This window comes from Hirundo rustica, chromosome Z (assembly GCF_015227805.2).
Source record: "Hirundo rustica isolate bHirRus1 chromosome Z, bHirRus1.pri.v3, whole genome shotgun sequence".
Taxonomy (NCBI): Eukaryota; Metazoa; Chordata; class Aves; order Passeriformes; family Hirundinidae; genus Hirundo; species Hirundo rustica.
Genome location: NC_053488.1, coordinates 8,015,960 through 8,041,973, shown reverse-complemented (window position 1 = coordinate 8,041,973; position 26,014 = coordinate 8,015,960). Strand labels below are relative to the sequence as shown.

The 26,014-nt window shown below is 37.5% G+C and overlaps 1 protein-coding gene across 1 annotated transcript in view; it reads left to right on the top strand.

Moving 5' to 3' along the window:
- The window catches only part of PIK3R1 (phosphoinositide-3-kinase regulatory subunit 1), a 60,083-nt gene that overhangs the window by 18,509 nt on the left and 15,560 nt on the right, over positions 1-26,014 (top strand). Inside the window, exons 3-7 of the mRNA XM_040089762.2 lie at positions 14,611-14,703; positions 16,074-16,148; positions 18,977-19,108; positions 19,998-20,199; positions 20,396-20,475. Coding sequence (XP_039945696.1) covers positions 14,611-14,703; positions 16,074-16,148; positions 18,977-19,108; positions 19,998-20,199; positions 20,396-20,475 — 582 coding nt within the window. The remainder of the gene's footprint in view (positions 1-14,610; positions 14,704-16,073; positions 16,149-18,976; positions 19,109-19,997; positions 20,200-20,395; positions 20,476-26,014) is intronic.

The following is a 26,014-nucleotide window of genomic DNA, read 5'->3' as shown; positions in this document are numbered from 1 at the left end:
GTCTATACCTGTGGCCTTGCACTGCATTGATGCCTTCCTTCTCAACCTCAGGCAACATAGATTAGCATTTTCACTTGGTCCTTTGCGTTGTTCACTCCTGGGTGAATACCATTATAGAATAACCAGCCACCTTGCTCTGTCTCTTAATACTTCTCGGTTTGAGAGCAGGGTTTGAAATGTGGGAAGCTGACAGGTGAAAAGCAGACTGATGTACTGAAACAAGAAAAAGAGAAGCAGAAGGGCTGGCTCCCCTGAGAGATCAAGAACTATGCTATTTGAAACAACCCAGACCACCAAAACACAAAAATAAAATGGAATTTCCCTTTAAATAAGGCCACAGTTTAAATGATTGCTCATACTGATGTGTCTAAATTATTTTAGAGGCTACTAGTGGCACATTTACCATGAAAGACTAGAATTCTTTGAGAGGCAGCAGGTTTTGCAGTAAAGAGGTGCCTGGTGGTAGCATAGAAGAGCTTAGGTGAGTTAGACCAGCTGTCTGCTGCATCTGCCATTTTTGAGGAGCTTTATCTTGTAAAATCCTCAGTAAAGTTCTCTGAAGTTGCCACATCTGAGCTATTTAGGAGACAAGTTTTTCCAGCTTCATGCAGGCAGTTCATGGGAACTATGCTTAAAAACAAGGAGTCATCTGTGTTTTAGAAAAATCAGGTCAGTTTAAAATTATTGTATTACTCTTTCTCCTGTTCTCAGCAGGGAACTGGTTCTTTTGGAATGCTTTTCCATCTGGGAGTCAAGTGAGATACTTTTTTTCCTTCTGGCATGGATGACATTTAAAAAAATAGATGAATAAATAAATACATACAGACATTTGAAAAGGCAAATGAAATGGGGAAAAGATATTCCCTTCTGCTAAGGCCAAATAAAGGTAACTGGTTCTTCCTTCTGGCAAGATGACCAAAGGATTCCTCTGGAGCCCAATAACAAAATGACCATAAATATAAGACTTCCTTTCCTCTCTCTCCTTCTCTCTCTCTCTCTCTCTCTCTCTCTCTCTCTCTCTCTCTTGCTTTCTTCCCCCCAACCCCTGCACCACCCCACACCCAGTAGGACAGCAGGAAAACAACCAGAATATACCTGGCATTTTGACAGAATAGTCAATTCTCAGTCCTTGCTGGCCAGTGTGGAGGAAGGCTTACTTCTGTCAGCCAGCAGCCTTTCAGCCTCTCAATCCCCCACCCATTTCTTAGTCAGTCATAGCTAGAAGGCCTTTTCACATGTTTGATCACATCTGGAGCAAGTCAGGAATGTATTTTTACTCCCTTATTGCATCCTATAAGCAACATTCCAAGTCAAGTGAGTGATTGTTGCTTTAAGCTCTATACCTATGTGGAAATTTAGATAGATACATAGAGCGAGCCACTATATTTTCAGATATGGATGTGTTAGAAGACCAGCTAACTTTCTTAGCAGGAGCAGGATGGTGGAAAAACTGATTTAGGTGTTTTATGTGTGTCACCTCTAGAAGACCTGTACACTAGCAGCACTTAAATATTCAAGACATTATTTTTTTCTTGTCATTCTCATGTACACACTTAGTAGTCCTCTAAATTCAGAGGTAGCATTGATCTGCTACCCATGAATTTTTTACAAGGAAGTTGGAGAGTGTCTACAGCACATTCTGCCGTGCTGAAGTAGGTCAGTGTAGGGCAGCTGCTGAGTAGCAGAAGTAAGGAATGGAAGCAATGGATCAGGATGCTTCTTGCTCGTCTCTTGGGTCCTTGTAGAGGACCTAAAAAGAGCTTCTGCCTCCCTCATTTATTCTATGAAAGAGCTGCTTTTATTTGATTCACCTGAGGTAAAGATCATAGGGAACATGTTGTCAGTTCTTAACCAGATTTATGGTTTTTTCGTTTTCCCCTTCTGTAACTTAGATCTTCCAAAATAGCTTAAAAATATTTCTTTCAGTTATTTCATCCTATTTTACTCACTCCTTTAAAATACACCACTGGTTTTCAAGAGAGAGACATTTTTCTTTATTTTAGACCACAAGACACTCTAGCACCATAAGGCTGCAAAAGGATTTCTTGGATTTGGGTTTTCTTAGAAAATGTTTTGTCTCTTGCTTTTGGTCTCTGCAAATGGTCTCTGCAAATGGTCTCTGCAAATGAATGCTCCCACTGCAGACTGAAATCCTGTTCCATACCCCACCCTGACTTCAGCTAGTCTTTGGCTTGCTGATGGTTATGTAAAAACACAGCCAATTTTTCATGAGCACCATCTTTGTTGACATTTTCAATTTTCTTATACACTTCCTATAAACAGGTTATACACTATATGAATTTCATAACGCAGTGTGCTGGTCAGTACACAAATGAAGGTCTTTTGACAGTTAGAGTTAGTTAACCAGCTGGGACCCTGACAGCTTTGTAAAGGTTCATGGAATTTCATTCATCACCAGCTGAATCAAAGACACTTCAGCAGTGGTGTGTGAACAGACAATGATTTATAAAAGAGGGATCTTTAGGTTCATGCACTGAGTACATGTACTTGATATTGCATGACATCCATTTTGTTTAGGATCTTAGTAGTGAGAAATATATTGGAAAAAGAAAATAACACTGATATTACTATGCAGAGAAATCAACAGGACTACGATATGGGTCAAAAAAATCTGATTATGTATAATCTTAGACTTTTCTTCTTCATCTGAAGATAAAGAGGATGGTGGAATTACCTCTCTAGATTCAGTCCAGGATTTTCCTAATAATGTTGTTTCTGTATCTGTGTCAGATCACCCCATGGTTTAATGGCTGTAAGGATTAACCCAGTTTTACTTTCCTGTAAGACTGCCCTTCTGCATTGCTGTATTCTGTTGCTACAGCTACAGCTCTAAGCTATTTTTTTTTTTTTTTTTTTTTTAAGAGGCGGAAACATGTTTGATTTGATTTGAAACACATTAGTTTTCTGAATAAAAGTCTTAGTGCTGGAGAGCTGTTGCCATTGTTTGCATTTTTTTTTCTGGATGACTGCTATACACTCATTATTTTTAACTTTCTGTGTACTTACAAATGTTTCCCATAATTCCCAAAAGATGAAGGAGCAGTGTTGACTTTTATCTGTCAGCAGCTTCTGCCTGTTCTTTTATGTAAATCTTCCAGATCTAAACAACTTGACTTCTCAAGCATCGTAATACACATTATCTTTTTCTTGCAGTTGTGAAGAGCCTATTCTTTTCTTCTAGATTTCTTGTCTGTGGATAGCTTGACAGGGTTTTCTTGGCATTCTTCTCCCATTCGTTTCTCTACAGCAAAAAGGTAACAAAGCATTCTTTCAGAGCAAAACAGCGTACTGCCCTGAATTTTTATGTATTATGGTTATTGAATAAAAAGAGAATGCTCTGAATGTGCTTCTCAAGCAGAGATACTATCACAAACCAGTGATGGCCTTGCATAAGAAGCTTTATGTTACTGGAAAAAAGGAAACAGCAATAAGGAATGAGGATCCTTTAGAGATGGAACAGGTCATTCTCAACAGTGTTCCGGTGACCGTGGTGTCTCACAGTGAAGCTTCATCCACAGTCCTGTCTTGGTAACAAAGGGCAGATGGAGTGTTGTTTCTAACCATCACCATTTATATTTGAAAAGGGAATTGAGGTTAGTAATCTTTGCAGGATAGCACCAGACTACCCAGAAGAAAATACATGTTACTACTTTTTAAAGTAAAATGGTTTCAGCACATGAACTTGCTCTATCTATGAAGTTTCATCTGATAGAGGCTGTTCAAATAATCTCACAATGACTTTCCACTGGTTGGCCAGAACTAAAATTTTCAAGTGCCTCTTGAGATGGACCTCAGCATTTCTTCCCTTAAAAGATAGGCAACTACCTCTCTCCTGTGTGTCAAATGTTTCCAGAAAAAAACAAATAGGTATTTCCTCTTCAAGTTGCTAGGAAGAACTCAAGAACAAATTGTGGACGAAAGTACTTTTACATGGGAAGCCATTCTGAGATGAGATGAGAGAAAAATTCAAGTTTGAAGAGGAAAATAAACAGGAGTATATAAGCCTACTGCATGACCATGTGTCCTTGAGTATTATCTACAGTCTAGATAATATTCCAGATACTAAATTACTCAGTTTGTCAGCTGAGTCTTATCCCTTGTGAGCTCTGGTCTTTGTGCGCTGAAATGGGCAGTGTAATTTCATGAGGAAAATTCTCTGCCATTATATGAAAAGAGATGAAAGCATGAACTGAAATTGCACATGCAGCCTTATTTCTTTGTGGTCTTAAGTTTTGAGTGCTTGAACTTGGGGTGATGTTGATGCTTTTACAATACAGTTTTGTTAATGTGTCTGTGTAGTATAGCAGGCATCAGAGGGAGCTTTGCTGCTCATTCCTTATAGAGTGACTGTAGCAAAGGTACCATATAAATATATTAACTTACATCTAGTCACTTTACAATAAATTATATTTTTAGTGAATTTTCACTCTTGCTTTATGAAAAAAAAAAAAAAGTCTAGAGTGCAGAAGTTAATAGAAATCATGGCATAAATATCCATAGGAATGATGAGGTAGTTTGTGGGAAGGCAGCTGGCAACAGTTCTAAGGGAATGCTTAGTTAATCATAATACCAGAAAGGGAGGTTTTATTTAGAGAACTATCAAAATTTTGTCTAATAAGGACTTCTATGTACCACTACTAAAATCTGGATGTTTTATGGCAATAATAACACTGAAGCACCAGGAACTTGATAAGTAAGTCACAAGATGCAGCTGCCAGTGGAATGTGCTGTTTGTCCTCACGCCAGCACTATCCACACTACACTTGATTATTCACTGTTATGTATTTCCCTTCTTGATATGATGTATGGTTTCATGTCAAACCACTGCCAGAAGCTGAAATTGTCATTTTGTGTCTCTGAGAAGAAATGAGCAGGCTGAATTACTCAAATTCTTGCAGATCTCAGTCTTTTCTAGTCCTGGAAGAGCAATCCTGAAGGAAGAGGAGGGACTATAACAAGCCTCACTTCATGAAAAAGGCAGTTTTGCACTTTATTGGTTCAGCTACTTGGTTGATCCTGTCCTGTTCCTTTCTGTCATCTGTAATCATCTGCTTGCATATGACGATGCAGTGATTTGGTACCTGCCTACATCACAGCTACCTCTCATCTGCTAATGATGAAAACTGAAAACTGCTAGCAGGGAACCTGCAGATGTCAAGAGACATGAAAAACAGGTGTTGGCTTAATAAAATATTTTTTCCTCTGTCATTGGAATCATGCAGTGAAATCCATGCTGGCTTGTTCTATTTAGAGACATTAACCTGTCCTTCCATTTAAAGTGATGCTCGTAGGGAATGTGAGAACACTACTACTGCTGTGCTTTTGCATGTCACACAGGGCTTGGGGCAATCTCTGAGAGTGAAGGGTAAGAAATAATTACTTGCCAGTCTGCCACGCCTGAGAAAAGCATGAGAAGCCTCAAGCTGTGCCAATGCTCCAGACCACATGAGGGAGATGAGATCTGCCTCTCCTGGAAGCCAGCAGTGTCAAACCCAAGCAATGCTAGCCTGCTTGGGTTTCAGGTCCAGCTATGCCTATCCTGACCCACACTCTGATCTCCTCAGGTTTTCAAGTGCCCCTTCTACTTAGAAGCAGAAAGACGTCTTTTAGTACATTCTTGCTTGTTTCTTATTTTATTCTTTCTGTTTATCTCACAGATCCTTGAAAGAAGAGTTGAATAAGCAGGTGGTTTTCGCATCTTTTCCTTGCTTTTTGGGGAAGGGAGATTCTTTTGCAGAACTCTGCATTATGTATGGCATTATAATGCAGTGTACTTCATGCCAGAACATTTTACTTAGTTAATGGGGTTTTTTTCCTCAGAATAGTACTGCTCATGTTTTCTAATCATGCTAGTAATAGTTGTAAATAGTTGCAGCCATTAAATTCAATTCTGTTTGGAAAAAGAGTATTGCAAAAGCTCACCCGTAGAGGGAAGCAGAATACCGTCATAACTACAGGCTGTTTTTTAAAAATTATCCATGCTTCAGATGAAGCCAACAAAGAACATCTGTTGTCTTAATTACAGCTTCTATTTCTAAGAAGCATGTTCTGTAGCAGATGAGAAAAGTGTCTTGACAGCTCATAATTCATAAAGTTATTGAAGTTTAATCTGATAGAATATTATGTACAGAATTCCTTCCCAGTACAGACATTATCACTTCCCTTTCAACTGATGATAGAGACAGGGCTTTATGAAATATTAAATTAATAAGTGTGAAACATGATTATCAGCTACTATTAAAAGTATTAAACTGGTATAAAGGAATATAGTTCTCTATACTATGTTGCTTTGTGGTTTTGATTTTCTGCTTATCTCTGCAACTAAACTTTCCTCAAGCCAGATACAATCTCTTTGTTCTTTCTCTCCCTACTTTCATTTTGCTTTGTCTTAGAGGAATTCGTAGTTGATTAATGCAGCAGCTCTAGGACAAGTATTTGTTTTTGTGACAGAGAAGGGTAAAAAGATCCTGTATTTCTTTCAGAGAATTGGTATATCTTATTAAGTAAGACTTTCAATATCAAATCAGAGCTTTTCTCTGCCTATTCCTGCCATCTATTCTTTATGGATTATTTTCTTGTAGTAATCTGTATTTACCAGGGCTTGTTTCACCCCTTTTCACATAGTTGCCCCTTGTTCTTTTTAGCCCTGAGAGTGCAGCTGGCACAACTTTATAAACTGGGATGAAGAGAGGAATTAGTTCTCCTGGCCCCCCAGAATTCTCTGCATAGTCACCAGGCACATGATACTTTGTCAACCAGAGCATTAGTTGCATGTGTGCTGGTAACCCTGGGAAGTATCTAGGCAAAGTATTTTATTGATTTCAGTTACAGCAGTGATTTACGCAGGTAACTATGTCTTTTTGACATACTATGTGTAACTAGGATAAAATAAAGTAGCATTCAGTTTTTATTCTGACCCTCCTAGATTTAGTGGGTTGGACTGTAAATGGCCCGGTCTTAATATACATGTGTTTGTTCTGCAAAAAATGACTGCCTTATTCTGTTAAGTGCCACAATATTATGGCAAATTTTGTACATTTTTCTATAAAAGTCGGTTTGCACTTTTTTTTGTTCAAGTCTATGGGCTAAGTTGTTACTACCTCCCTTACACGGAGGAATCTGGAGATGTTGGCTTTGTTTTGGGAGTAAACTGAGACTGATGAGTTGGTAGATCATGCTCATGAGAACTGCTCTTGTCATCCTTTTGGAATAAGCCCCTTGGATAAGTTGTTGTCACTTGGTGTTACTTATGTAGGATCACAGCAGAACTATGATTGCTTTACAAAGATATATGAAGTCTGAAAGTGTATTGCCAGAATACAATTTTGCTGTGAGAGTTAAATGTTGCCACTGAGATGCCCTTGAAAAGCTTTATTCAGTTCTGCTTTACTCAGGTGTTCTTCAATTGAAGACAGAGTAAAAAGAGGAATGACAGCAGATGTAGTATACTATTTTCTCAGTACAGATCTGTATTTCCTGGCTAAAATCTTCAGTGTTCTGTTAACAGGGAACATGTAAATCAAGTTTCCACTTTGTCCTCTAGTTCATACCCAACACCTGTTGGCCAGTGGAAGAAGAAGACTGTCCTGGGTACATGATAGTCAAGGATTATAAAATGGTTTTATTTTCATTCAGCTTTTCAGCTGTACCCCACTAATTTAAAGTCACCAGCAGGCATCATTTCTGTGTTTCTCTTCATAGCTCTGGGGTCATTCATATCACAGTCAATCCTGAGTCTTAGACATTTCTTTGCCTCCATATAAATGGACTTCTTCTGAGCCTGAAGGCTCATAGTGTTGCTGGGCATGACCATTTCTTTCTCTGGTGCTGCAATACACTGCACCTGTCTTCAGTTCTCTTGAATCTAGTCTTCTCTACTGCAAGGTTTCTGTGATATTCTGAGTCTGCAACCTGCCTGTCTGATGACATCTCACAAAAGTAAGAGACAAATTATAGCTGGCAGACTTACCAAGCCACTTGTAATGATGTGTCGAATTCATGGAAGCTTAAATCTCTTTCATATATTTCCATGATTAGTTTTGTGTTTTAAAAATCTTTCTAATGAAACCAGTACTGGAGAAAGTGGTTAAGCCCTGAACAGCTTTTCCACCTGACACTTTAAATGGTGCTTTCAGCCTCTAGTAGCATTTAACTATAGTCAAACTATCTCAGTAGGGGCTCAGAAGAGGTATTCTCTACCAACAGTTGCAGCTGAATTTACTTTCTATTGCAGTCCTTGATGTATTTGGGACACACAGTAACACTGACTTTCTCTTCACTCTCACCTTTTTGTCTTTCATCTTTGCTTAGTTAAAACCTTTTGCTAATGGCAGTTGGACAGTTCTGAACATTGTTCTTTTGGTAAATACCGTTAGGTTATCTGAAAATGCAAATGTCAAGGCAAGGTTGAGCTCTTCAAATCTCAGATTGAGTTGCTTTTTGGTATTTAATTGTAATACCAGACTTATCTTTTGTGTTATTCTGACACTGAACCCAAAGCACAGATCTCTATGGAAAATTTCTCCAGAGTTAGAGTTTAGGGGATTTTTCAGTCTTTTCATAATGTTGTACTGAAACTTTTTGCAGGAACTCACTACTGTTACGAAACATACAGTGGATCAAAGAATTCCCTCTCACTAAGAGTTAAGAGCTTTTTGTCAGTAAGGCTCCTTTCACTCTGCTTTATTGTGAGGCTCATGTGGCCTTTTCTTCTTCAGCTGATTACAGCAGGTGCTGAGAGGGCTGCAATGGCTGAGGCTCAGCATCTGTGCCATCTGCCATCGCAGGACCATGAGAAGCTTCAGGCTGTGCCATCATCTGTGTGATGATGTGCCTCCTAGTGCTGTCCACTTTTCCAGGGTCTGAACTCGTGTTTCCGCCAGCGTGGCTTTTGGTGTGTTCCCAGCACAATCTCCTCAAGCTCTGCTGTCTCTGATATGGGAGTCACTAGCAGCCAGCACCCTGGAGGGACAGCTCAATACATACCACTGCCTGAAAGGCCCTGCAGAATTGCCAAACTACCCTAATTTTCAACACATTTTCACTGGAATTCAACATTGTATACTGGTGAGCTGTTGAATTCAGACATTATGGATCCTTACTGAAATTCGGATTCTGTTTCAAGGAAGATGGGTGATAATAGTGGAACATTGTTTGAATTCCATTTCCTATACCTAGTAGAGTAATAATATGATTTAGTTCTTTATTGAAATAATAGCATTTCAATAAAGAAAGTGAGCTCCTGTGATTCCCAGAATTTTCAATAGCAAGGGTGGGTGTTGAACTATGTAGGAAACCTCCACTGTCCACAGCTGGTAATGCATTATACTGATGGTGCCACTGGCTGAATTATTTTAGGTGCTTGAGCAGCCATCATTTCTTTACAGTTTGCTGGCTAATCTTGTTGGAGAATTAACCCAACCTGCTTGACCATGATCCTTACCTTTGCATTTCTTCTTCTTCATTAATTAATACATTTAATATCGCTGATTTAAGTACTGGTAAAACTTTTCATGTCTGGAGTTATTGTATGACTTTCAAACAAGGACGTGTGTAAAGCTATAAAAAATCATTCTGTTAGTGGATACAATTGCATGCATAAGGAGTATATATGCACGCACCATAAATTTTATGAACGTCTTCAGATCTGAGCTCTCAAATAGTAGACTTTTATATAGCACTGTGTTGTCATCAAAAGCAAAATGTGTGCACAAACTTTAATGCTATTTCTGGAAAAACAAGAACATTCACGAAGTAATGTTAACTCAAAGTTAAATTCAAGTAGAGTTAGTATATAGTTCCTGTAAATATTTAGAAATTAAACTCCCTTTCATGGTAGGTACTGTACATTCTAAGGAGTTTTATTATATATGTTTTTCAATTTCATTCTTCTTCTAGCAGTAATGAAAGATATGTCTCAGAAGCTTCTGAAGCCCAATTGCAGCTTTAAATTTCCATTTGTCATTGCCAGGTACTAACTCTATATCTTTTTACTGAGAACCCTTCCAAAAGGTGCAGCTGTGTGCTGGTTTCATCTTGCACTTTGTAGCTGTGCTGGCAACCCTTGAATGTAAGGTATGCTCTCATCTCCCACACATTGCCGTCGCCTTTGAGCTGTTCAGTCCTGTCTGTAACAGGGAGAACAGTTCGCAGATTGGAGAGAACCCTTGATTTGTGGTTCATCTCACTGGTTCTCACTGTGGCAAGGCAAAAATAGAGCAGGTGGAAAATCCAGCTTTTATCAAGTGTCATCAGAAGCTTCCTTACTATCTGGAGACCCTCTACTAGACCTAGAAAGAAGACAGAGAAGACAGTTTTGAGAACCATTATATTTTGGAGACCCTGGGATTAAAGGGGGGAAAAAAAAAAAAAAACCCACCCCAAAAAAACACCCCAGAGGCATTTGGGGGAAAATACTGCTTTACATGAAAAACTGATATTGGATTTTAGCAAAGGGATCTACAAAGTTGCTCAAATCCTTTAGACTGGATTTGGTTCTTCAAATCTTTGTTGCCCTACAGGTTTCCTTCAAAGAAAAAGACTACTTTGAAATCACATATTAAATGCAGGTTGCATGTGAGTTTTTTTCCAGTTGTCTTTTACTAAAACTGACCTATATTAAAAGTTTTTCTTTCCTATTGCAACTATTAACATGCATCCTGGGTTTTCTCCTGGTACACCTAATCTAGAGTCATGACTTCTTTAATCATAACTTGTATTCTGGCTTTTGTAGTAAAAAAATACTTTTTTCCAGAAATTAGGTGTAGTTTTCTTGAGTTTAGCTTCCGAGATTTCCTCTCAGCATTTTGAAACTGAAGTGCACTCTTCCCAAATTGGACTGTCTTCTCTATAAATGTAATATAGTGGCTTCAGTTCTTTGAGTATTGTTAAGTTTTTTGGGTTTCTGACTATGTGTATCTTGTGAAGCCTTTCGCCTTTAAATGAACATAATTTTCTCTTTTATGCAGAAGTTGGGAAATTTGAAGCAAAAATCAGTGTGATGTTATGTATTAATTATATCGAAGGTGACACAATGAGTAGGAAATCCTAGAACAGGTGGGAGGTTAAATGATTTTAATTTGTTCATGCTATCTTCAACATGTTAACAAAGTGAATGTTTTTCTTCTACATTGCTGAGTAATGTAACTTTGTGATTTAGATATTTTCTTCTATAACTTCTGTGTTGCTGATAACTGCTGGTATTGAACTTGCCATTGTGTCTCTCTCTGCTGTTTGTGTCTTTCTGCTGTAGAGCTTTAAAGAGAGGTGAATATCCTGAGTTTTCAGTCAAATACACAAGTATTTTACAGAATATGTATTTATGGAATAGATTGTCATTCTCTTGAATTCTCATGTCATATCTAAAAGTTCAGCAATGTCTTTGGCTATATAAGTTTACGGTTTTGGAAAGGAATGGGCTAAAGAGAGGAAGAGAAATCCCCTGAACTCCTGAAATGCATATTATAGGCTAGCAGAGAAATTTTGGAAACTTTTCATCTTAAGCAATGTGGCATTTTCTTTGCATATATGTTTTATAGATATATTACAGATTTTGTGCAAGTATAAAGGGAAATGCATAGCTTCCAAAATGCTTTCACTTTAAGTAAGAAAATTATTGATTGATTAATGCTATACAACAAAGATACTTGTAACAGTTTATGATACAAACCTGCTTTTTAGCTAAAGCTCTGCTTAAAGTTAAGACAAAAAGCATGGAACATCAAAAAGGCTGCAGGAAGAGGCTGTCTCTGCTTAGGTAATTTAGGTAGAGTCTACACCACCCCAAACCTAATGTCCTATGGACAAACTGTTTTCTGTATTGTCTTCACCTTGCAAGGAGCTTCTTCCTGAACTGACATCTTCCCCTGACACTGGATTCTCCTCTTTGCTTTCCTTGGACTCCCTCCCTCATGTAGAAAGCCTACAACAGTGGTAGTTGGAATTCTTTTTCTAAATACACCTTGTTGATAGGTATTTGTTGATCCCTTGCCATCATTTCAAGGCACAATTTGGTTAATGGAAGAAAGCACTGTGCTGCTCAGTAACCTGAACTGCCAAGCCGTCCCTTGATAAAGTTCAACTGTCTGTCAGTTTTGACTTCCATCCTCTGTCTCTATCCTTCTTCGTCTCTTTCCTCTGTTTCAGTTTAGGCTGCTGCCTGTAGCTGCATGCTGCCTCCATCTGGAGTTAGGAGATGAGCATCTTTGTTCAGAGATGATGCAATTTTGTTGATGTTATGAAAGAGGGAGAAATTTAGTGTAACAAGCTCCCTAAGGGACCAGAAAGTTACTTTCGTAGGTAAAAATATGTAAACTATTTTCTTAAAACCTGTTCTTCCTCTGCTATCATGTAAGAGATCATTTTAAGCCCTTAGTATTCTATTGAGTCTATTAGTATCTCACAATCTGAGTATTTTCACAGCATACCTTCTGATATTTCTCTAATATTTTATTTATTATTTCAATACGTTTGTCTATATAATAAAATAGACACATCGTTTGGGGTTGAAAAGAACTGTTTGATTTGAATATTACAAATATGTTGGTCTGTATTTCAGTATGCCTCAGCAGAGACTGTTTAGAATGCAGCATTTTCCATTTGAGCCCATCTTGTGCAGATGAAGCAGATGCAAAAGAGATATTACAAGAAAAATCTGAAAGTGATTTGAAGATGGAAAGAGTTGAAAAGTCCATTTGCTCCCTGAGTAGCTTGTTCTGTGTTAATACACCTATATAACATGTTCTCATTAAATTTAGCTTTTAATCAGAGTGTTATACTAAGTCAACTATCTGACAGAATTTTGGAGTTTATTGTGTCTACTCATTGGCCTTTTTCAGCTCACAAAGCTGCCAGTAAGGAAAGAACATATCCTCTAAAAAGGTGTGTTGATCCGTAGTTACAGTGCGGTTTGCTGTCTTTTGTTGCATTACAAGAGCCTAGGTTTAGGTTTTTCTTTATTTTGCCCAGGACTTATAATGACTCTAGCAGGTAGGCATGTTACTTGTCCTTTCAGAGTGCAGATCAGGTATTAGAGCTCTTTGGATCTGTGGAAATTGCTCTTACTTTCCTCAAGTCATTAAAAAGCACCAGCAGGCCAGAGATACGAATAGGCAACTCTTTTGAAACTCCTGAATGGTTATCTTCTGGGCCTCCCAAGTTAAACTGTTAAGACTAACAGAAGTTTTTCTAATATCCTCAGTTATGAATGGGTTAGAAAGTATTTCTATCATTATGGTATCATAATTTTCCTTCTTAGTTGCTGGCTGGGGTTAAACTGCAGCAAAATTGTTTGCATTTTTATGAAGTTATGTAATCCAAAATAGTGTGAATTACCAGCCAAAGTTGTCTGCTCTCTCTTTCTCAGTTGATATCTATTATAATTTTTTTGCTATCTCAAAGTTTTTCTTTAAAAAGTCTCTGATCATGGTTTTCTGGGTTTTTTTTTCTTTTTCTACTTAGTTATCATCATCATAATTTTGTTTCAGTCTTCTGAAAATAGGGGTGGAGGGTGTGCATAGATGTATTTATACATATAAATTCATATACATACATATCCATACAGGCACCTTGTGTGTTCAGGAATTACTCTCTGTTTGTCCATGGTGAGTTTAACTGAGCAGAGATCACCATTGCTTAGGCAACTGGCAATTTTTACTTAAGTGATTAATTTATCACTGATCTAGTTCAGTGAATTGTTTATCAATCATAATCCATCAAACTATGCCAGGTATGTTTCTGGCAGTAGTTTAATACCTTTTGTAAACATTCTTGTTTCCAAGTGTTAAACAGGACCCCTCTAAAACTTTTGAATTATTCTTTTGGCAAAAATTGTGTATTTAAAGATAGATCTTTCCTCACATAGCCAGAACATACCTTTATAGAGAATGTTCTCTCCATGAAGAAACTTGATTGCATGAAAATTAATTTTGTATAAAACCTGTGTGCAATTTTGTTTGAATCTGTGGTGTCCCTTTCCAATTATACTGTTATTTATTCCTAACCAGTCCATGTAGAAAAGAAAATTCTTACTTCAAGTAAACTAAACAAGAAAACAGTAAAACTACTTAAACAGTAGTTAATAGTATTATGCTTGAAAATTGAAATTCATAGAAGTTACTGAGCTTGCGTATGAGTGTGAAATATTTGTTTCTACTGCTGTTTCAGGCTTTTGTAAGTCTGTTTCACCCAGGGCATCAGGCCCTCCCAAACAGTTAGGCATTTAGCTCCTTCACTTGGTGTACAGTGTATACAAGTATCTCAGACCAAAAGATTTCTTCTTTCCTTACTTGCATTGTATTTCTGCTCATCTGTAGATTGCAAACTTTTATTGTGTTGTCTTTTCCTAGACAATATGGAGAATGAGTCTAGGACTGAGGTCCCTGAAGAAAATGCTATTTAAAAAATGCAATTTTCATCATTTTTATTCCATTTTTTGATTAAGTATGGGTTTTCTCATATAGGCCTGACAAGTGGGATGTTTGTTCTGTGATTAAAAATTAGCTGATTATATTACATGTCATGATTTTCATAAAAGTAATTACATTCATCTGCAGCTTGACTTACTTTTGTTCTTTTTTTTTTTTTTTGCAGGTTTTTCACTTCCAGACCTTACAGAGCAGTTTGCACCTCCTGATGTTGCTCCACCAATTCTTGTCAAGATAGTAGAGACAATTGAAAAGAAAGGTAGGCTGAAGAATGATCTACCAAACTTTTTGTTGCTTATGTGAACCAAGCCTGCAGAATTGGATCCAGAGCTGGCATGTCCTCTTTATAGAGCTGATAACGCATCACATTATTTAACATCCAAAGTAATCTCCTTCAAGGTTTGTTGCACTGGTTTCTGCTCATTACAGGCTATTTGGACTGTAGGAGAAAAAACAAAGCCTATCTCAAATGGCATTTAATAATTAATACAAGTATTATTGGAAGGTAAGGGAGAAGGGTTTGGTATTGTTTTGTTTTTTCTAACCAGTTTCTAAACACCTTTAGCTAGTTATGTAAATGCCAGCATAACATGGAGTTGGATACACAGCCGCACAGGGAAATAAGTAATGTTTTTTTCCCAAAGCAGGGAAAAAAGAAAATAATAAAATTGAATTAAAAGATTTCAAGAACTGCTTTTATTCTTCAGGAGGCAGTTCTTCATTGCTGCTCAATAATGAGCCAGAGAGTGTTGCTTTTATGGGTTTTTTCCCTCACCTGCTTTCCTGCGCTAATGTCTCTCCATCCTTTTGAGGGTTTCCTCTTTCTTTTACAATCACATACTTCTTTTGCCCTATTTCTGTCTTTCTGGCACATCCTCTGATGTTACTTTCATGGTCCTTGTGAGGTGAGGAGCAGCTCAGTGAGTTCTGCTCTTTTAGGGGTCTTCAGCTGGGGAACAAGAGCAGAAGCGGTATTCTAATGAGTACAGGCTGCTGTCCTTGGGGACATTGGTTCTAACATGCTCCTCTGGCACTTTGAAGGAGTGCCCGTTTCCTAAAAGAGTAGCAGCTTGCTGATATCAATATGAAGGGCTGGTATTTAGCACCAGTTTGCATAAGGAACTGCTGCTTCCAGGAGACACCATTAATAGTTTTAAATCATCAGTGCTCTGTGTCCCTGCATATGGTCTCTTTCCTTGTGTCTCCTCTATTTTCACTGATGTAGGAAAGTTATAAATAGTATCTTTCATGTGAAAACTCTTTACTGATGCCTTTTCTAATAATTCAGGTGAATTATTAGACACATTTTGTGATATATACAGATATTTTCTCTGATACCAGTGCGAATCTGTTTCCTAGTCCTGGCCAGCAGACAGTTGTACAGAATACGTGGGACTACTGGCATCTCTGATCTTCCTTGGCCATCTCCTTCTGCAGACACAGCAGCTTGGGTGCACAAAGAGGTGTCTTACAGCCTTAAAAAACAATCAGGTTCTGTAGTGTGGTAGCTGAAAGAATGTTGCTAATTTATACTGCAAGCACTTATTGAAGAAAACAGAAATATGTTGCATCAGGGCAACCAAAATATTAATGTTGTCTTGAACGTGTCCCATCGATTTTGTTTTGAAGGTCTGGAGTACTCAACTTTGTATGGAGCACAGGGTTCAAGCAGCACAGCGGAATTAAGACAAATTTTTGAAAGTGGTAAGTGCAGTTCTCTTCCTTTAAGCACTAGACAGATTTTGTGGTCAGACCACTCTCGCTCATATGTGCTGGTCCTCAATAATATACTATTAAAAAGACATATATAAATAACAAAGTGTTCTAACTTTTACCCTTGATACAAAGAATATTTTTCACTTTTACAAGTTGTCTTTTTTCATGGCTCCTCTGCACCTTTTTTTTTTTTTCCCCTTTCTAAGAGTATTAATTTTAATCTCTTGTCATCTCGCTTGTTCAAAGACTGACAGTCTAGCTGTACAGAGAAAAACAAGATGTTTTGTTCAAAATCAAGGTAAAGATATGTTATTCCTGAAAGGCTGCAGGTTAATATTTTGTAAACAAATGGCCAGTTGTTTACATACATTTCTGTGGTGCATTTTTTTGATCCAGTAGGTAGGGTGTCAACAGCAGTCCATTACCTGCTACAGAGTGATACTGAAGCAAAAGTGACAATTGAATTAATATTGTAGGCTGAGTTCTCAGACAGTAAAATGCGACTACACCACCAACACCATGTACCCGTTCAAGTTTGCTGAAATATATTTCCTCTTCTTTTTTGGCATGCTTAATTTCTTCTTTGGGCCAGAATATACTGGCATGGCAGCACTGTTTCAGTATGTGAGTAGGAGGAGAGTTTGACCACGACTTGGCACACTGGGGTGCTATATGCGGTGTGAGCTTCCACTTGCCTAAAAGAGTGCAAAACTACAAGGGGTAGAAAATGAAAATGGTTACATGCCTTGTTGCCAAAGGGACAAAGAAAGCAAACTCACACAGTGATTTCGTCTCTTCATTTTTAATAATTGCAAACATTAACAAAGTGAATAAGAGATGATACTCTGAGTTGTCTGTTTTTTCAAAACAAAAGAGCATCCTGTCCTATACTGATTGTGATAGGAGTGAAGAAGTGTATGTGTACAAGCAGGCATGTTGTGCTAGAAGCCTCATGATAGCAGTCACATTTTTACTGTTGTATTTATGTTCTTCAGTCCAGATAAATCCAGATTTTCTGTAGCACCAATATGATTGTATCTCTTAATTTATCTGAATCCTTTCAAGTCTCTAAACTGAGCTATAATTTTATGAAAGGTTTATCTGTCTCTTGAGATGAAAAACTCTTACTGAAAATGTAATTCGGTTTGAGTAACAGAAACAGAAGTTTTCCCTTTAGTAACAGTGTCTCTTTCCTAATTCTATTTAAAATAGGATTAGGATCTTGCAGCTCAGAGCTGGTGCAGTGAGTATCCAGGTGCAGGGATAGAGACCGATCTCATTTCCTCTGCCTCATCTCTTTGCATTAGCAGAATGTTAATTCAGAGAGCAAAGTCAGCTTTGATCTCAAAGTTGTGAACTTGCATTAGTGTGCTGTTCTGCTCGCAGTTAAAATGCTCTCCATTTTTAAATTGGATAACTGTCGGTTAGCATCAACACAATACTATCTAGCTCCAAAATCAAAGCTGATTTACATCTTGTCAGCTCAGCAGATGGAGTTCAGGTCTGTTTATGATATTACACCCAGAGAGCTGCAGAGTAAATATATTCTTACTTATGTATTCATTATAGTAATTTGGGACATGCTTCAGAGAAATGGTCAACACTGAAGAAGTATGATTTAACTTGGCTTATGAGACAAAAAACAGTCAGTGAGCAGCAAAGCTAATAATAGCTATTTCTTTAAGAATTTGTGGATTCTCTGACACATAATTGCTCTTGCAGAAATCATTCCCACACTGCAAGTTTTATATCATCTGAGACATTAATTATGCCTTTTCTCTCATGCAAATTCTTTGGTGTCTGATAAGATTTGAGCACATACTGCAAGCTTTTTGTTGGGGAAAACAAAGGAGGTGGAGGAGTACTAAGTTTCTCACTACTCCCTTCTTTGGCTGCCTTATTTCACAGTATTGGTAGGCACACCATGTATCTGAGTCCTCTACCTCCGTGTTCCCTTTGTTTAAATTGGACAAATGGATTCAATAATTATTTTACCAGGGACTTTTCTAGATAGAAGGTTGATCAGCATTAATGCTTCTAAATTCTTGTACAAAATATGGATCTTTTTGTATACACTCAGGACTTTACTGTGCCAGAGTTTCATGTTATAAGATAAACCCTAATCTTGCTTTCACTAACTAAGGTTTTCTGTATTTTCCCATTTTTATTTTTGCAGACAATATTCTTTGCTCCAACACTAAGAAGTAGTTCTTTTTGTGACACTCCCAAACCTTGTCCCAAGTCATAACTGTCCTGGAAGGGTATCAAGTTTTACAAGATAAATCCCAACAGCTGCATAAAACACCAAGCACCCAGTTCTGCACGTGTATATTTGTTTCGACTTACTTACATAAATATTTGCAGACTTGGATTCCCAAGATGTTAATCAAACTTCCAGTCATAATAGAAGCAGCTCCCTGTAGAGAAGCTGCATTTGACCAAACCTTTGATTAGTACTTACTTCTTACACAAAATATTTACACATAAAACAGAGACCTGTTAAAAATATTCTGATATGCCATAACATTGCCAAGATGCAGCAAATCACTACTGCTACTCTGAGTTCAGCCCTGAATTGTATGTGACAGAAGGCCACACACAGTTATGGAAACCATTTGGTTCATCAGATGCCAAGGGACTGGGCATGGTGTTGAACTCTGTGTGTTCTTCAGCTCAAGGGTGTTTCTTGGTGTCTTACATTCTTATGAATTGTTCCCCATGAACAAAGTCTAAGTTAGGAGTTTGGGGGTTTTATGAGCTTGTATTTTTTTTTCCACTTTCTGAAATCTAAAAAGCATATTGTTCTTTCCCTTTAGATACATCTTCATTAGACTTAGAGACATTTGATGTTCACACTTTATCAGATGCTCTCAAGAGGTATATCCTGGACCTGCCGAATCCCATCATTCCAGCAGCTGTTTACAGTGACATGATATCTGTAGCTCAAGGTATGATCATTGCATTATTTCACATTATTTCACAAAAAGGTTTTTACTAGAATTCTGCATATCTGGTGGTCCAGCTGTCGCCCACAGAACAGCAAAAATTCTATACAACCTGGCATCGTCTCAGAAGCCATAAATATACCTTTACCCCTTTTGATGAAATCTGTTTCAGTTCAGATCTAGACATTATTCTGCATTATTTGGTTCCTTATTTAGGTAAACATAATGTAAAATATAAAGGGTTAACACAGTTCTCTTCATTTGAGTAACTAGAAAAACTATAGAAGAATTCAGGGAAAAAATCAAGGACTTACCTGTATACAGAAAGCTAATTTTTAACTTTTTATCAGTGCTGACAAAGTAAATGTATTAGAGGTCATGTAGAGCTGTGTTACATTGGGGCTGCAGATTATGAAGTGAGAAATACATGCATTGTGAGATTCGTCATCTACTGTGGTCATTTCAAACAAGTACAGCTTAGAGGCTTTCAGCACATGGGCCAAGTATTCTGTTATATATCTCAGGGCAGGATATTGTTACTGGTAACCTTCAAAGTTAGAACAGCACCTGTGAGACTTATCTAGTGCATCTCAGAATTACCCAATCATGTGTGACGCTAAACACAAGACAGACTTCTACCAGTACACTCTGAACACATTGTGGTTTTTACCAAAATGCATATCTGTTTCCATTTGACTTTTAAATACTTGTTCTTTACTCTTCCCTGAGCATTTCACTTCTTTTAAAAGAAGAAAGAAATCTTTTGGCTCTAATGAGGGACAGAATTTCTTTTTTCTGCAAAACTGGTGTTTCAAAAGCAGTCACATATAGTTTCATTTTACTTCAACGATCCTGTGCTGGTTTCAAGAACCATTTATCTGTTTGCTTGCAGAAGTGCAGAGCTCAGAGGAATATGCTCAGTTGCTGAAGAAACTGATCAGATCTCCAAATATACCTCCCCAGTATTGGCTCACACTCCAGTATTTGCTCAAACATTTCCTCAGAGTTTGTCAAGCCTCCAGCAAAAATCTCTTGAATGCAAGGTCTCTGGCTGAAATTTTCAGCCCTCTGCTTTTCAAATTCCAGATAGCAAGGTATGTGGATCATCTTTACCATATTTTGTACTGTAAATATGAATTAGTTATACACAAAATAAGATTAACTAAATAATTTTCTGACCTTATTTCTGATGTGAGTGCACTGTAGTATATTCTTTCAATTTTTAAAAAATAATTTTAAGTAAACTTTTGTATTTCTCCTTGTTCTTACTGCCTAATCCATCTCTTGCAGCTCTGATAATACAGAACACCACATAAAAATACTAGAGGTTTTAATCACAAGTGAATGGAATGAGAGACAGCCCGTACCAGGTAAAAAATATTTTTAATTTAAAAAGTTATATGTTCTCTTACATATTAGAATTGAACTTAAGCACTGTAAATGCTTGCATTTTTTCTATTTAAATCAAACTTAAAGCAAAACAAAAATCCACAATTACAGAGCTAAGCAGAAGTTGTTTTATATGTTTAATAGTGGTGTGCAGTATTTGTTCTATAAGAAACAATCTTTTTCATTAAAATCATTTTAGTGCCAATAATTTGTACAGCCTTAAAACTTTTGTTCTCTTTCAGTAAAGAGCAAATAGGATTTTATAAGGTTTTTAAGACCTTTAAACAATAGAATGTATATCATACAGTGGTGGGGGGCTAATTCTCAAGGTTTTATTGAACTCTCAATTTACTCCCAGTCAAGTTTTCTTAGATTTACTATACAGTATGGAGACATTATTTACATACATGTATTTTTTAATCCAGATATGCAAAATATTTATTTATCAATATCTATAAATTATGTGACAAATATTTAGAACCCATCCAGGAAAGTTAGATCCTACTTGTATTGCTTCTGTTAACATCTAATTCAGTCAACAAATAGTTAAGCATACCTCTAATTTATGCAAAATCCCTAGGTTTGAATGAAGTATTAGGTAGAAGCAAGGCAGAGTTGCTATGTGCAAAGGAAATTATTAATGCTGGGAACTTTATATATTAGCTGAAATCAACTCCTTTCACAGCTTATTAACAGAGAACATCCTAACAAAGGGTGAACAGAACATTGGACATCCTATACCTTTCCCAACTCTGTAGTCAAAGCATGAAATAAAGCTCTTGGCAGTAGGATTTGTAGGGTTACTTAAAATGTGAAGAGCTAGAACACAGCAGAGAACACAGCTTTATTTCCTGTGTTTCAGGTAGGCACATTATATGATCCTCTTCATCAGCTAATGAAGATCAATATAAAATGACTAAAATTTTTGTTCCTAATGCTCTGTTTGAAAAGCTTTTCTAATCTTGCCTGCTCTATTAATTAGGAAACTTTCCCTAACATTTTGTGTACATCTGTTTTCAGCTTGCTATTTAGTTTTGTTCAATTTTAATGAAGTAGTTAAGCAAGAATTTCCAGAACTTCTCTGTATTTTTCTGCCTAATGCTTTGTAACAACTCTGAGAGTCCAAACTTACAGTACTTGTCCTGTTTTATTAAGAATCAGCAAATAGCTGTTAATTGTTAAAGAATGCTTTTCTTTGTCACATGTTACAAGCCTTAAAAAGCAAAACAGATTCTAATAGTGTAATGCCAATAGCATTTTTTATAGTTACACGTTTACAAATGCTTTGGAGTATGTAAATATATATATTTTAGGAGCACTGGCTGGTAGGTTACAAAAGTAGGGTCAACAGTTTCTTCAGTTTCAAAGCAAGAATTTTATAAGTTGCATTTAGAAGATCACTTGGTTGCATATCTGCCCAAGTGCTTCATGTGAGGAAAGTATAAAAGTGAAAGGTGTTGATGTTAGAACTACTAATGAGGAAAAGGAATCAAGTCATTTTGAGAGTGTCATTAAGGTACTTGAAGAAATGCCATTGTATCCATCAGCTTTGTATAATTTGACACTACATTAATTATAATTGGACATCTGATTGTTTTTAATACTGCTTCTGCATTAATTAATATAGCATGATGCATTTTTTTACTTTGACAGTCCTACTAGGATTTTTCATGTGATCTGTTAAAAAAATAGGATTCCTTCCCTGTGCATTTCAAAGTCCATCATATCTAGTAGAATGTTTTTTAGCAGAACATTTGCACACGTTTGCTGGAAAAAAATCTCAGATACAATCCTTCAGGCTTTGCAGTGTCTGGTTAGCTAGTCTCTGCCACCAGGCCTGTAAAGTGTTTGAATATTTTTCAAAAGTTGAATCTTAATAAAATGTTCAGTAAGTTTGCAGGATTAGGCCATGAGTCCGTTTCCACACCAATATCATTCAGTGACCCGAACATCTGAAATGGTCTATTTTTATCCTTCTTATATGAACTATAAAAAACACTCTAAGATTTGTTTTTCAGAATTGTCATCTTTAAGATTATTGCTTTTTGTGCCTTGATTTTCCATAAAGACTGTTTAGATAGACCATAATAAAAAAAGATTCCAATAAAATACACCTTATTTGTCATGTAAGTATTTCAAGAATTATGATCTTAAATTGAGTTTTACAAGTGGAGAACTTGAGAGGTGTTAAATGAAAAGAATTTTACTTATTGAAAATAATGTCATGACAACTAAGTGATAACAGGGAAGCCAGTGCTGCCAGGTTTCTTCTCTTTTTCACAGGCTGGAGTGATGGCTTCTTTCCTTCTCAATTCTTTTTGTTAAGATGAGAACATTCTGTCTAAAACAAGTTGTGCATGAAGCATATAAATGCATTAAATATAGTGTTAAGAGATAACCAGTCTTTGCACAGCTGTGGGGTTTTTTCCTTACCACATCACCCACTAATTATATTTCTTACCTGAAAACACTAGAAAGTAAGCAGCTGGACCTTACATCTTACTGTATTTTAAAATTAGTATCTTAAATTAGGCATCTCCGGTTGGGCATCTTTTAGCTAGAGTGATGCTTCTTTGATGTCATAACACAAAAGGAAGAGTTAGTTCTAGACCATTACTTGACTTACTACAGAAACTGCAGTTGTGTTGGGGTTTTTGCTGTCGTGGTGCTCATCAGCAAACTATAGATTCTAGTTTGTGGCATAAAATAGTGCTTAGTCCTACACAAAAATACTAAAGTTAACAATACCTATTAATAGAACCATAGACTTTTGTGTAGCAAATGAAGACAAAAGTAATGTTGCAGGAGAAATAAGGCCGGAAAAAAATAGATCAGTTTTCTGGTTCTTGTCACATTCTTCAAGTTTGTCAGTAAGAGAGACAAAAGATGGTGCTGCTGGTGGGCAAGGCAGTTGATTTTTACATCCCATCTGAACATCCCAGCCTGATGTGCATCTGCACAGACTTTAAATGAAAGAGTACAGTGAGAAACCAAGTACAAGTCTCTAAATCTGCTATACAAAACAGTACTGTTAGAATAAAATATCTTAATTGTAACAGATTTTAGTAATTAGTGCTGCTCAGGTCTCGCAGAACCTCACCTATCATACAGACTTGTGACGGCAAATTGTGAAAAATAGGCTCTATTAGGCTCTATTAATAGGTATAGAGGACTGGGGTAATTTTTCAGTTAATTGTCAAGGATCTCAAAGGCTCCTGGTTTGTCTGTCTGGAGGTGGCCTGCCCTGGATGCAGATCCGAAAGTTGCCCATAGTAGGTGCAGTTAAGTGGTCGGAGCAACAGGATCAGTTTAGCACTCATAGTTGTCACGGCAGGCCACAGAGAGAAAGTCAAGAGGTAATTTTGGTTGGGGAGTTTAGGGAGATAGGGGTCCTTTCTGGAGCTGGGGTGTGTGAGAATAATGTCTCTCTTAAGAAGGCAGAGAGGAAGTGGGATGTGGCAAGAGAGCAAGGGGATGTGGGGAGCTCAAAGCATTGCCAGTGAAGAGCAGAAGAAGAGCTACAGCAAAGGAAAGAACTGCCATTTGTCAATGAATCAAAGCCTTCAGTAGCCTGTGCGCTGACTAGAGCTGAGCTGCTTTGTCTGGGCTGTCTATCCCAGTTTATCCCTGTTTCCCAGACTTGTATGTTACATTGTAAATAACAGCCTGAAATACTGCAGCCTGAAAAAATAGTTTTTATTACTCAGAGCATCATAGGTAAGAATGAGTGAGGTAATAAGGCTGCCTTATATGTAACTGCTCACTCGTTGGGGATGAGGTCAAAGTCCTGGCAGCATCACCAAGCTGCAGATGCTTTGCTTTTAGATATGAAAAATATTCAAAACAGCAGTGGCATAACAGCTAGAGCAGGGCAATGTAAAGGCTGATCCAGTTCCTCCTGGAATTCGATTCTTCCTCAAAGCATATCCTGTATTGCTACAGGCATCAGCCCGAGACCACAGTCCTGTCAGTAGCGTCCTGGGGACATAAACAACTGTGTAGGAGTGCTATCCTAAGTTGTCAGAACTTACCTGCACCACGCCAGAGTCTTGGCTGGACTGCAGGCAGCGCCGAGCGCGGTTTGGAGCGTGCGGAAAGCTGCGAGTGCCCGGGACAGCGGGCGCGGAGCCCTCGGCAGGCGGGGACCGTGTGCATCCATGTGTCCTACCCAGCAGAGGGCTCCCCTTCTAAGCTAATAAAAGTCAGGCTTCGCCCCTGACCTAACGGAAACCATGACGCTGGGCTAACCGCCGTGCTTTGGAATGCTGTGTCCTTGGTCTAGGCTTTACACGAGCCGGTGTTTTATGTTTCTCAGCACCTAATTGCAAGAAATTGATAGAAGTGAAACAATATGTACGACGTTTTTAGCGTTTTTTACAGATTGTTATGTCTGTGTGCAGATATTTGTATGTATGTGTAAAATACCTGGAAGCATGTCAAACCGGATCAGTTCTTTTCCTGCTTCAGACATAATTTTTTTAGAAAAAAATGTTCTATGATAATAGAAGAACACTGTGAGTATGACTGCAAGGAATAGTAGACTGAAAAATAAATGGGCACCACTCAAGATTTTGAAATTTATATAAAAAGACGAGATGGGGCAATATTTGAAAATACAGGTGCGTGCATGCCAGTATCTTTTTTTGACAAGACACTTGATTCTCTCCTGCAGGATTATAAGGAACTCATTATCTCTGTGTGGTTATCTGCTTTCTTAGTTGTTAAAATTAACCAAGTTCGGGTTGTCTTTTCTCCTTTGACTATAAACATCTGTGTTGTGGCCCTATAAACCAAGAAATGTTCTCAACCCCTTCTGTAATTTTAATGGTAAAGAAGCATATCAACAACAGCTGAAGCTGAATTAGTTCAGAAACACAGATTTCCATCTCCACTTGAACTAGGCTGTACCTTTATGACTCTGCTGCTTTAAATTATATTTAGAATTGACAATTGTTCAAGTAGACAGAGGCTAAAACTAGGGAAGCAAGGGATTGTTATAGGTGAAGCTAATCAATTAAGTGCAGAACATCAAAAAAGTACTGCAGATATTTGGGATTTCATTATTAGGTGCAAATGATGTTTCACAGTATAGGAGGATTTTGGTATGTGAAGTATTAAGGAGGCAAAAATTTTTCAATACTATTTGGCTGCCTTAAAGAGCAACAAGCAGATCTCAGAGAAATTCTCAGTGTTTGCTAGAAGTGGGAAGGAAAATATTAATCCCCTTCTCTCCTTCTCTTAATGTGTCTGCTTCTCCTTTTACTTAGAATTTATTTCCTTGTAGAAGTTTAACTGGCAAAGAAGATAACCCTCTGTAGGCAGAGGGAAGTGGGCTCTTCAGTTGCTGCTCTGTTCCTTTAGCAAGTTCCATCTCCACCGAGCACTAAGGCAAGGAAAATAGATTTAACCTAAGCTTCTCCCTCTCTGTACGGTTCCTTTTCCCACCTGCCTGACCAAGAAATAAACAATCCTGACATACGGAAGCCACTACGGATAGTGTTTTTTTCAAATATTTTTAGT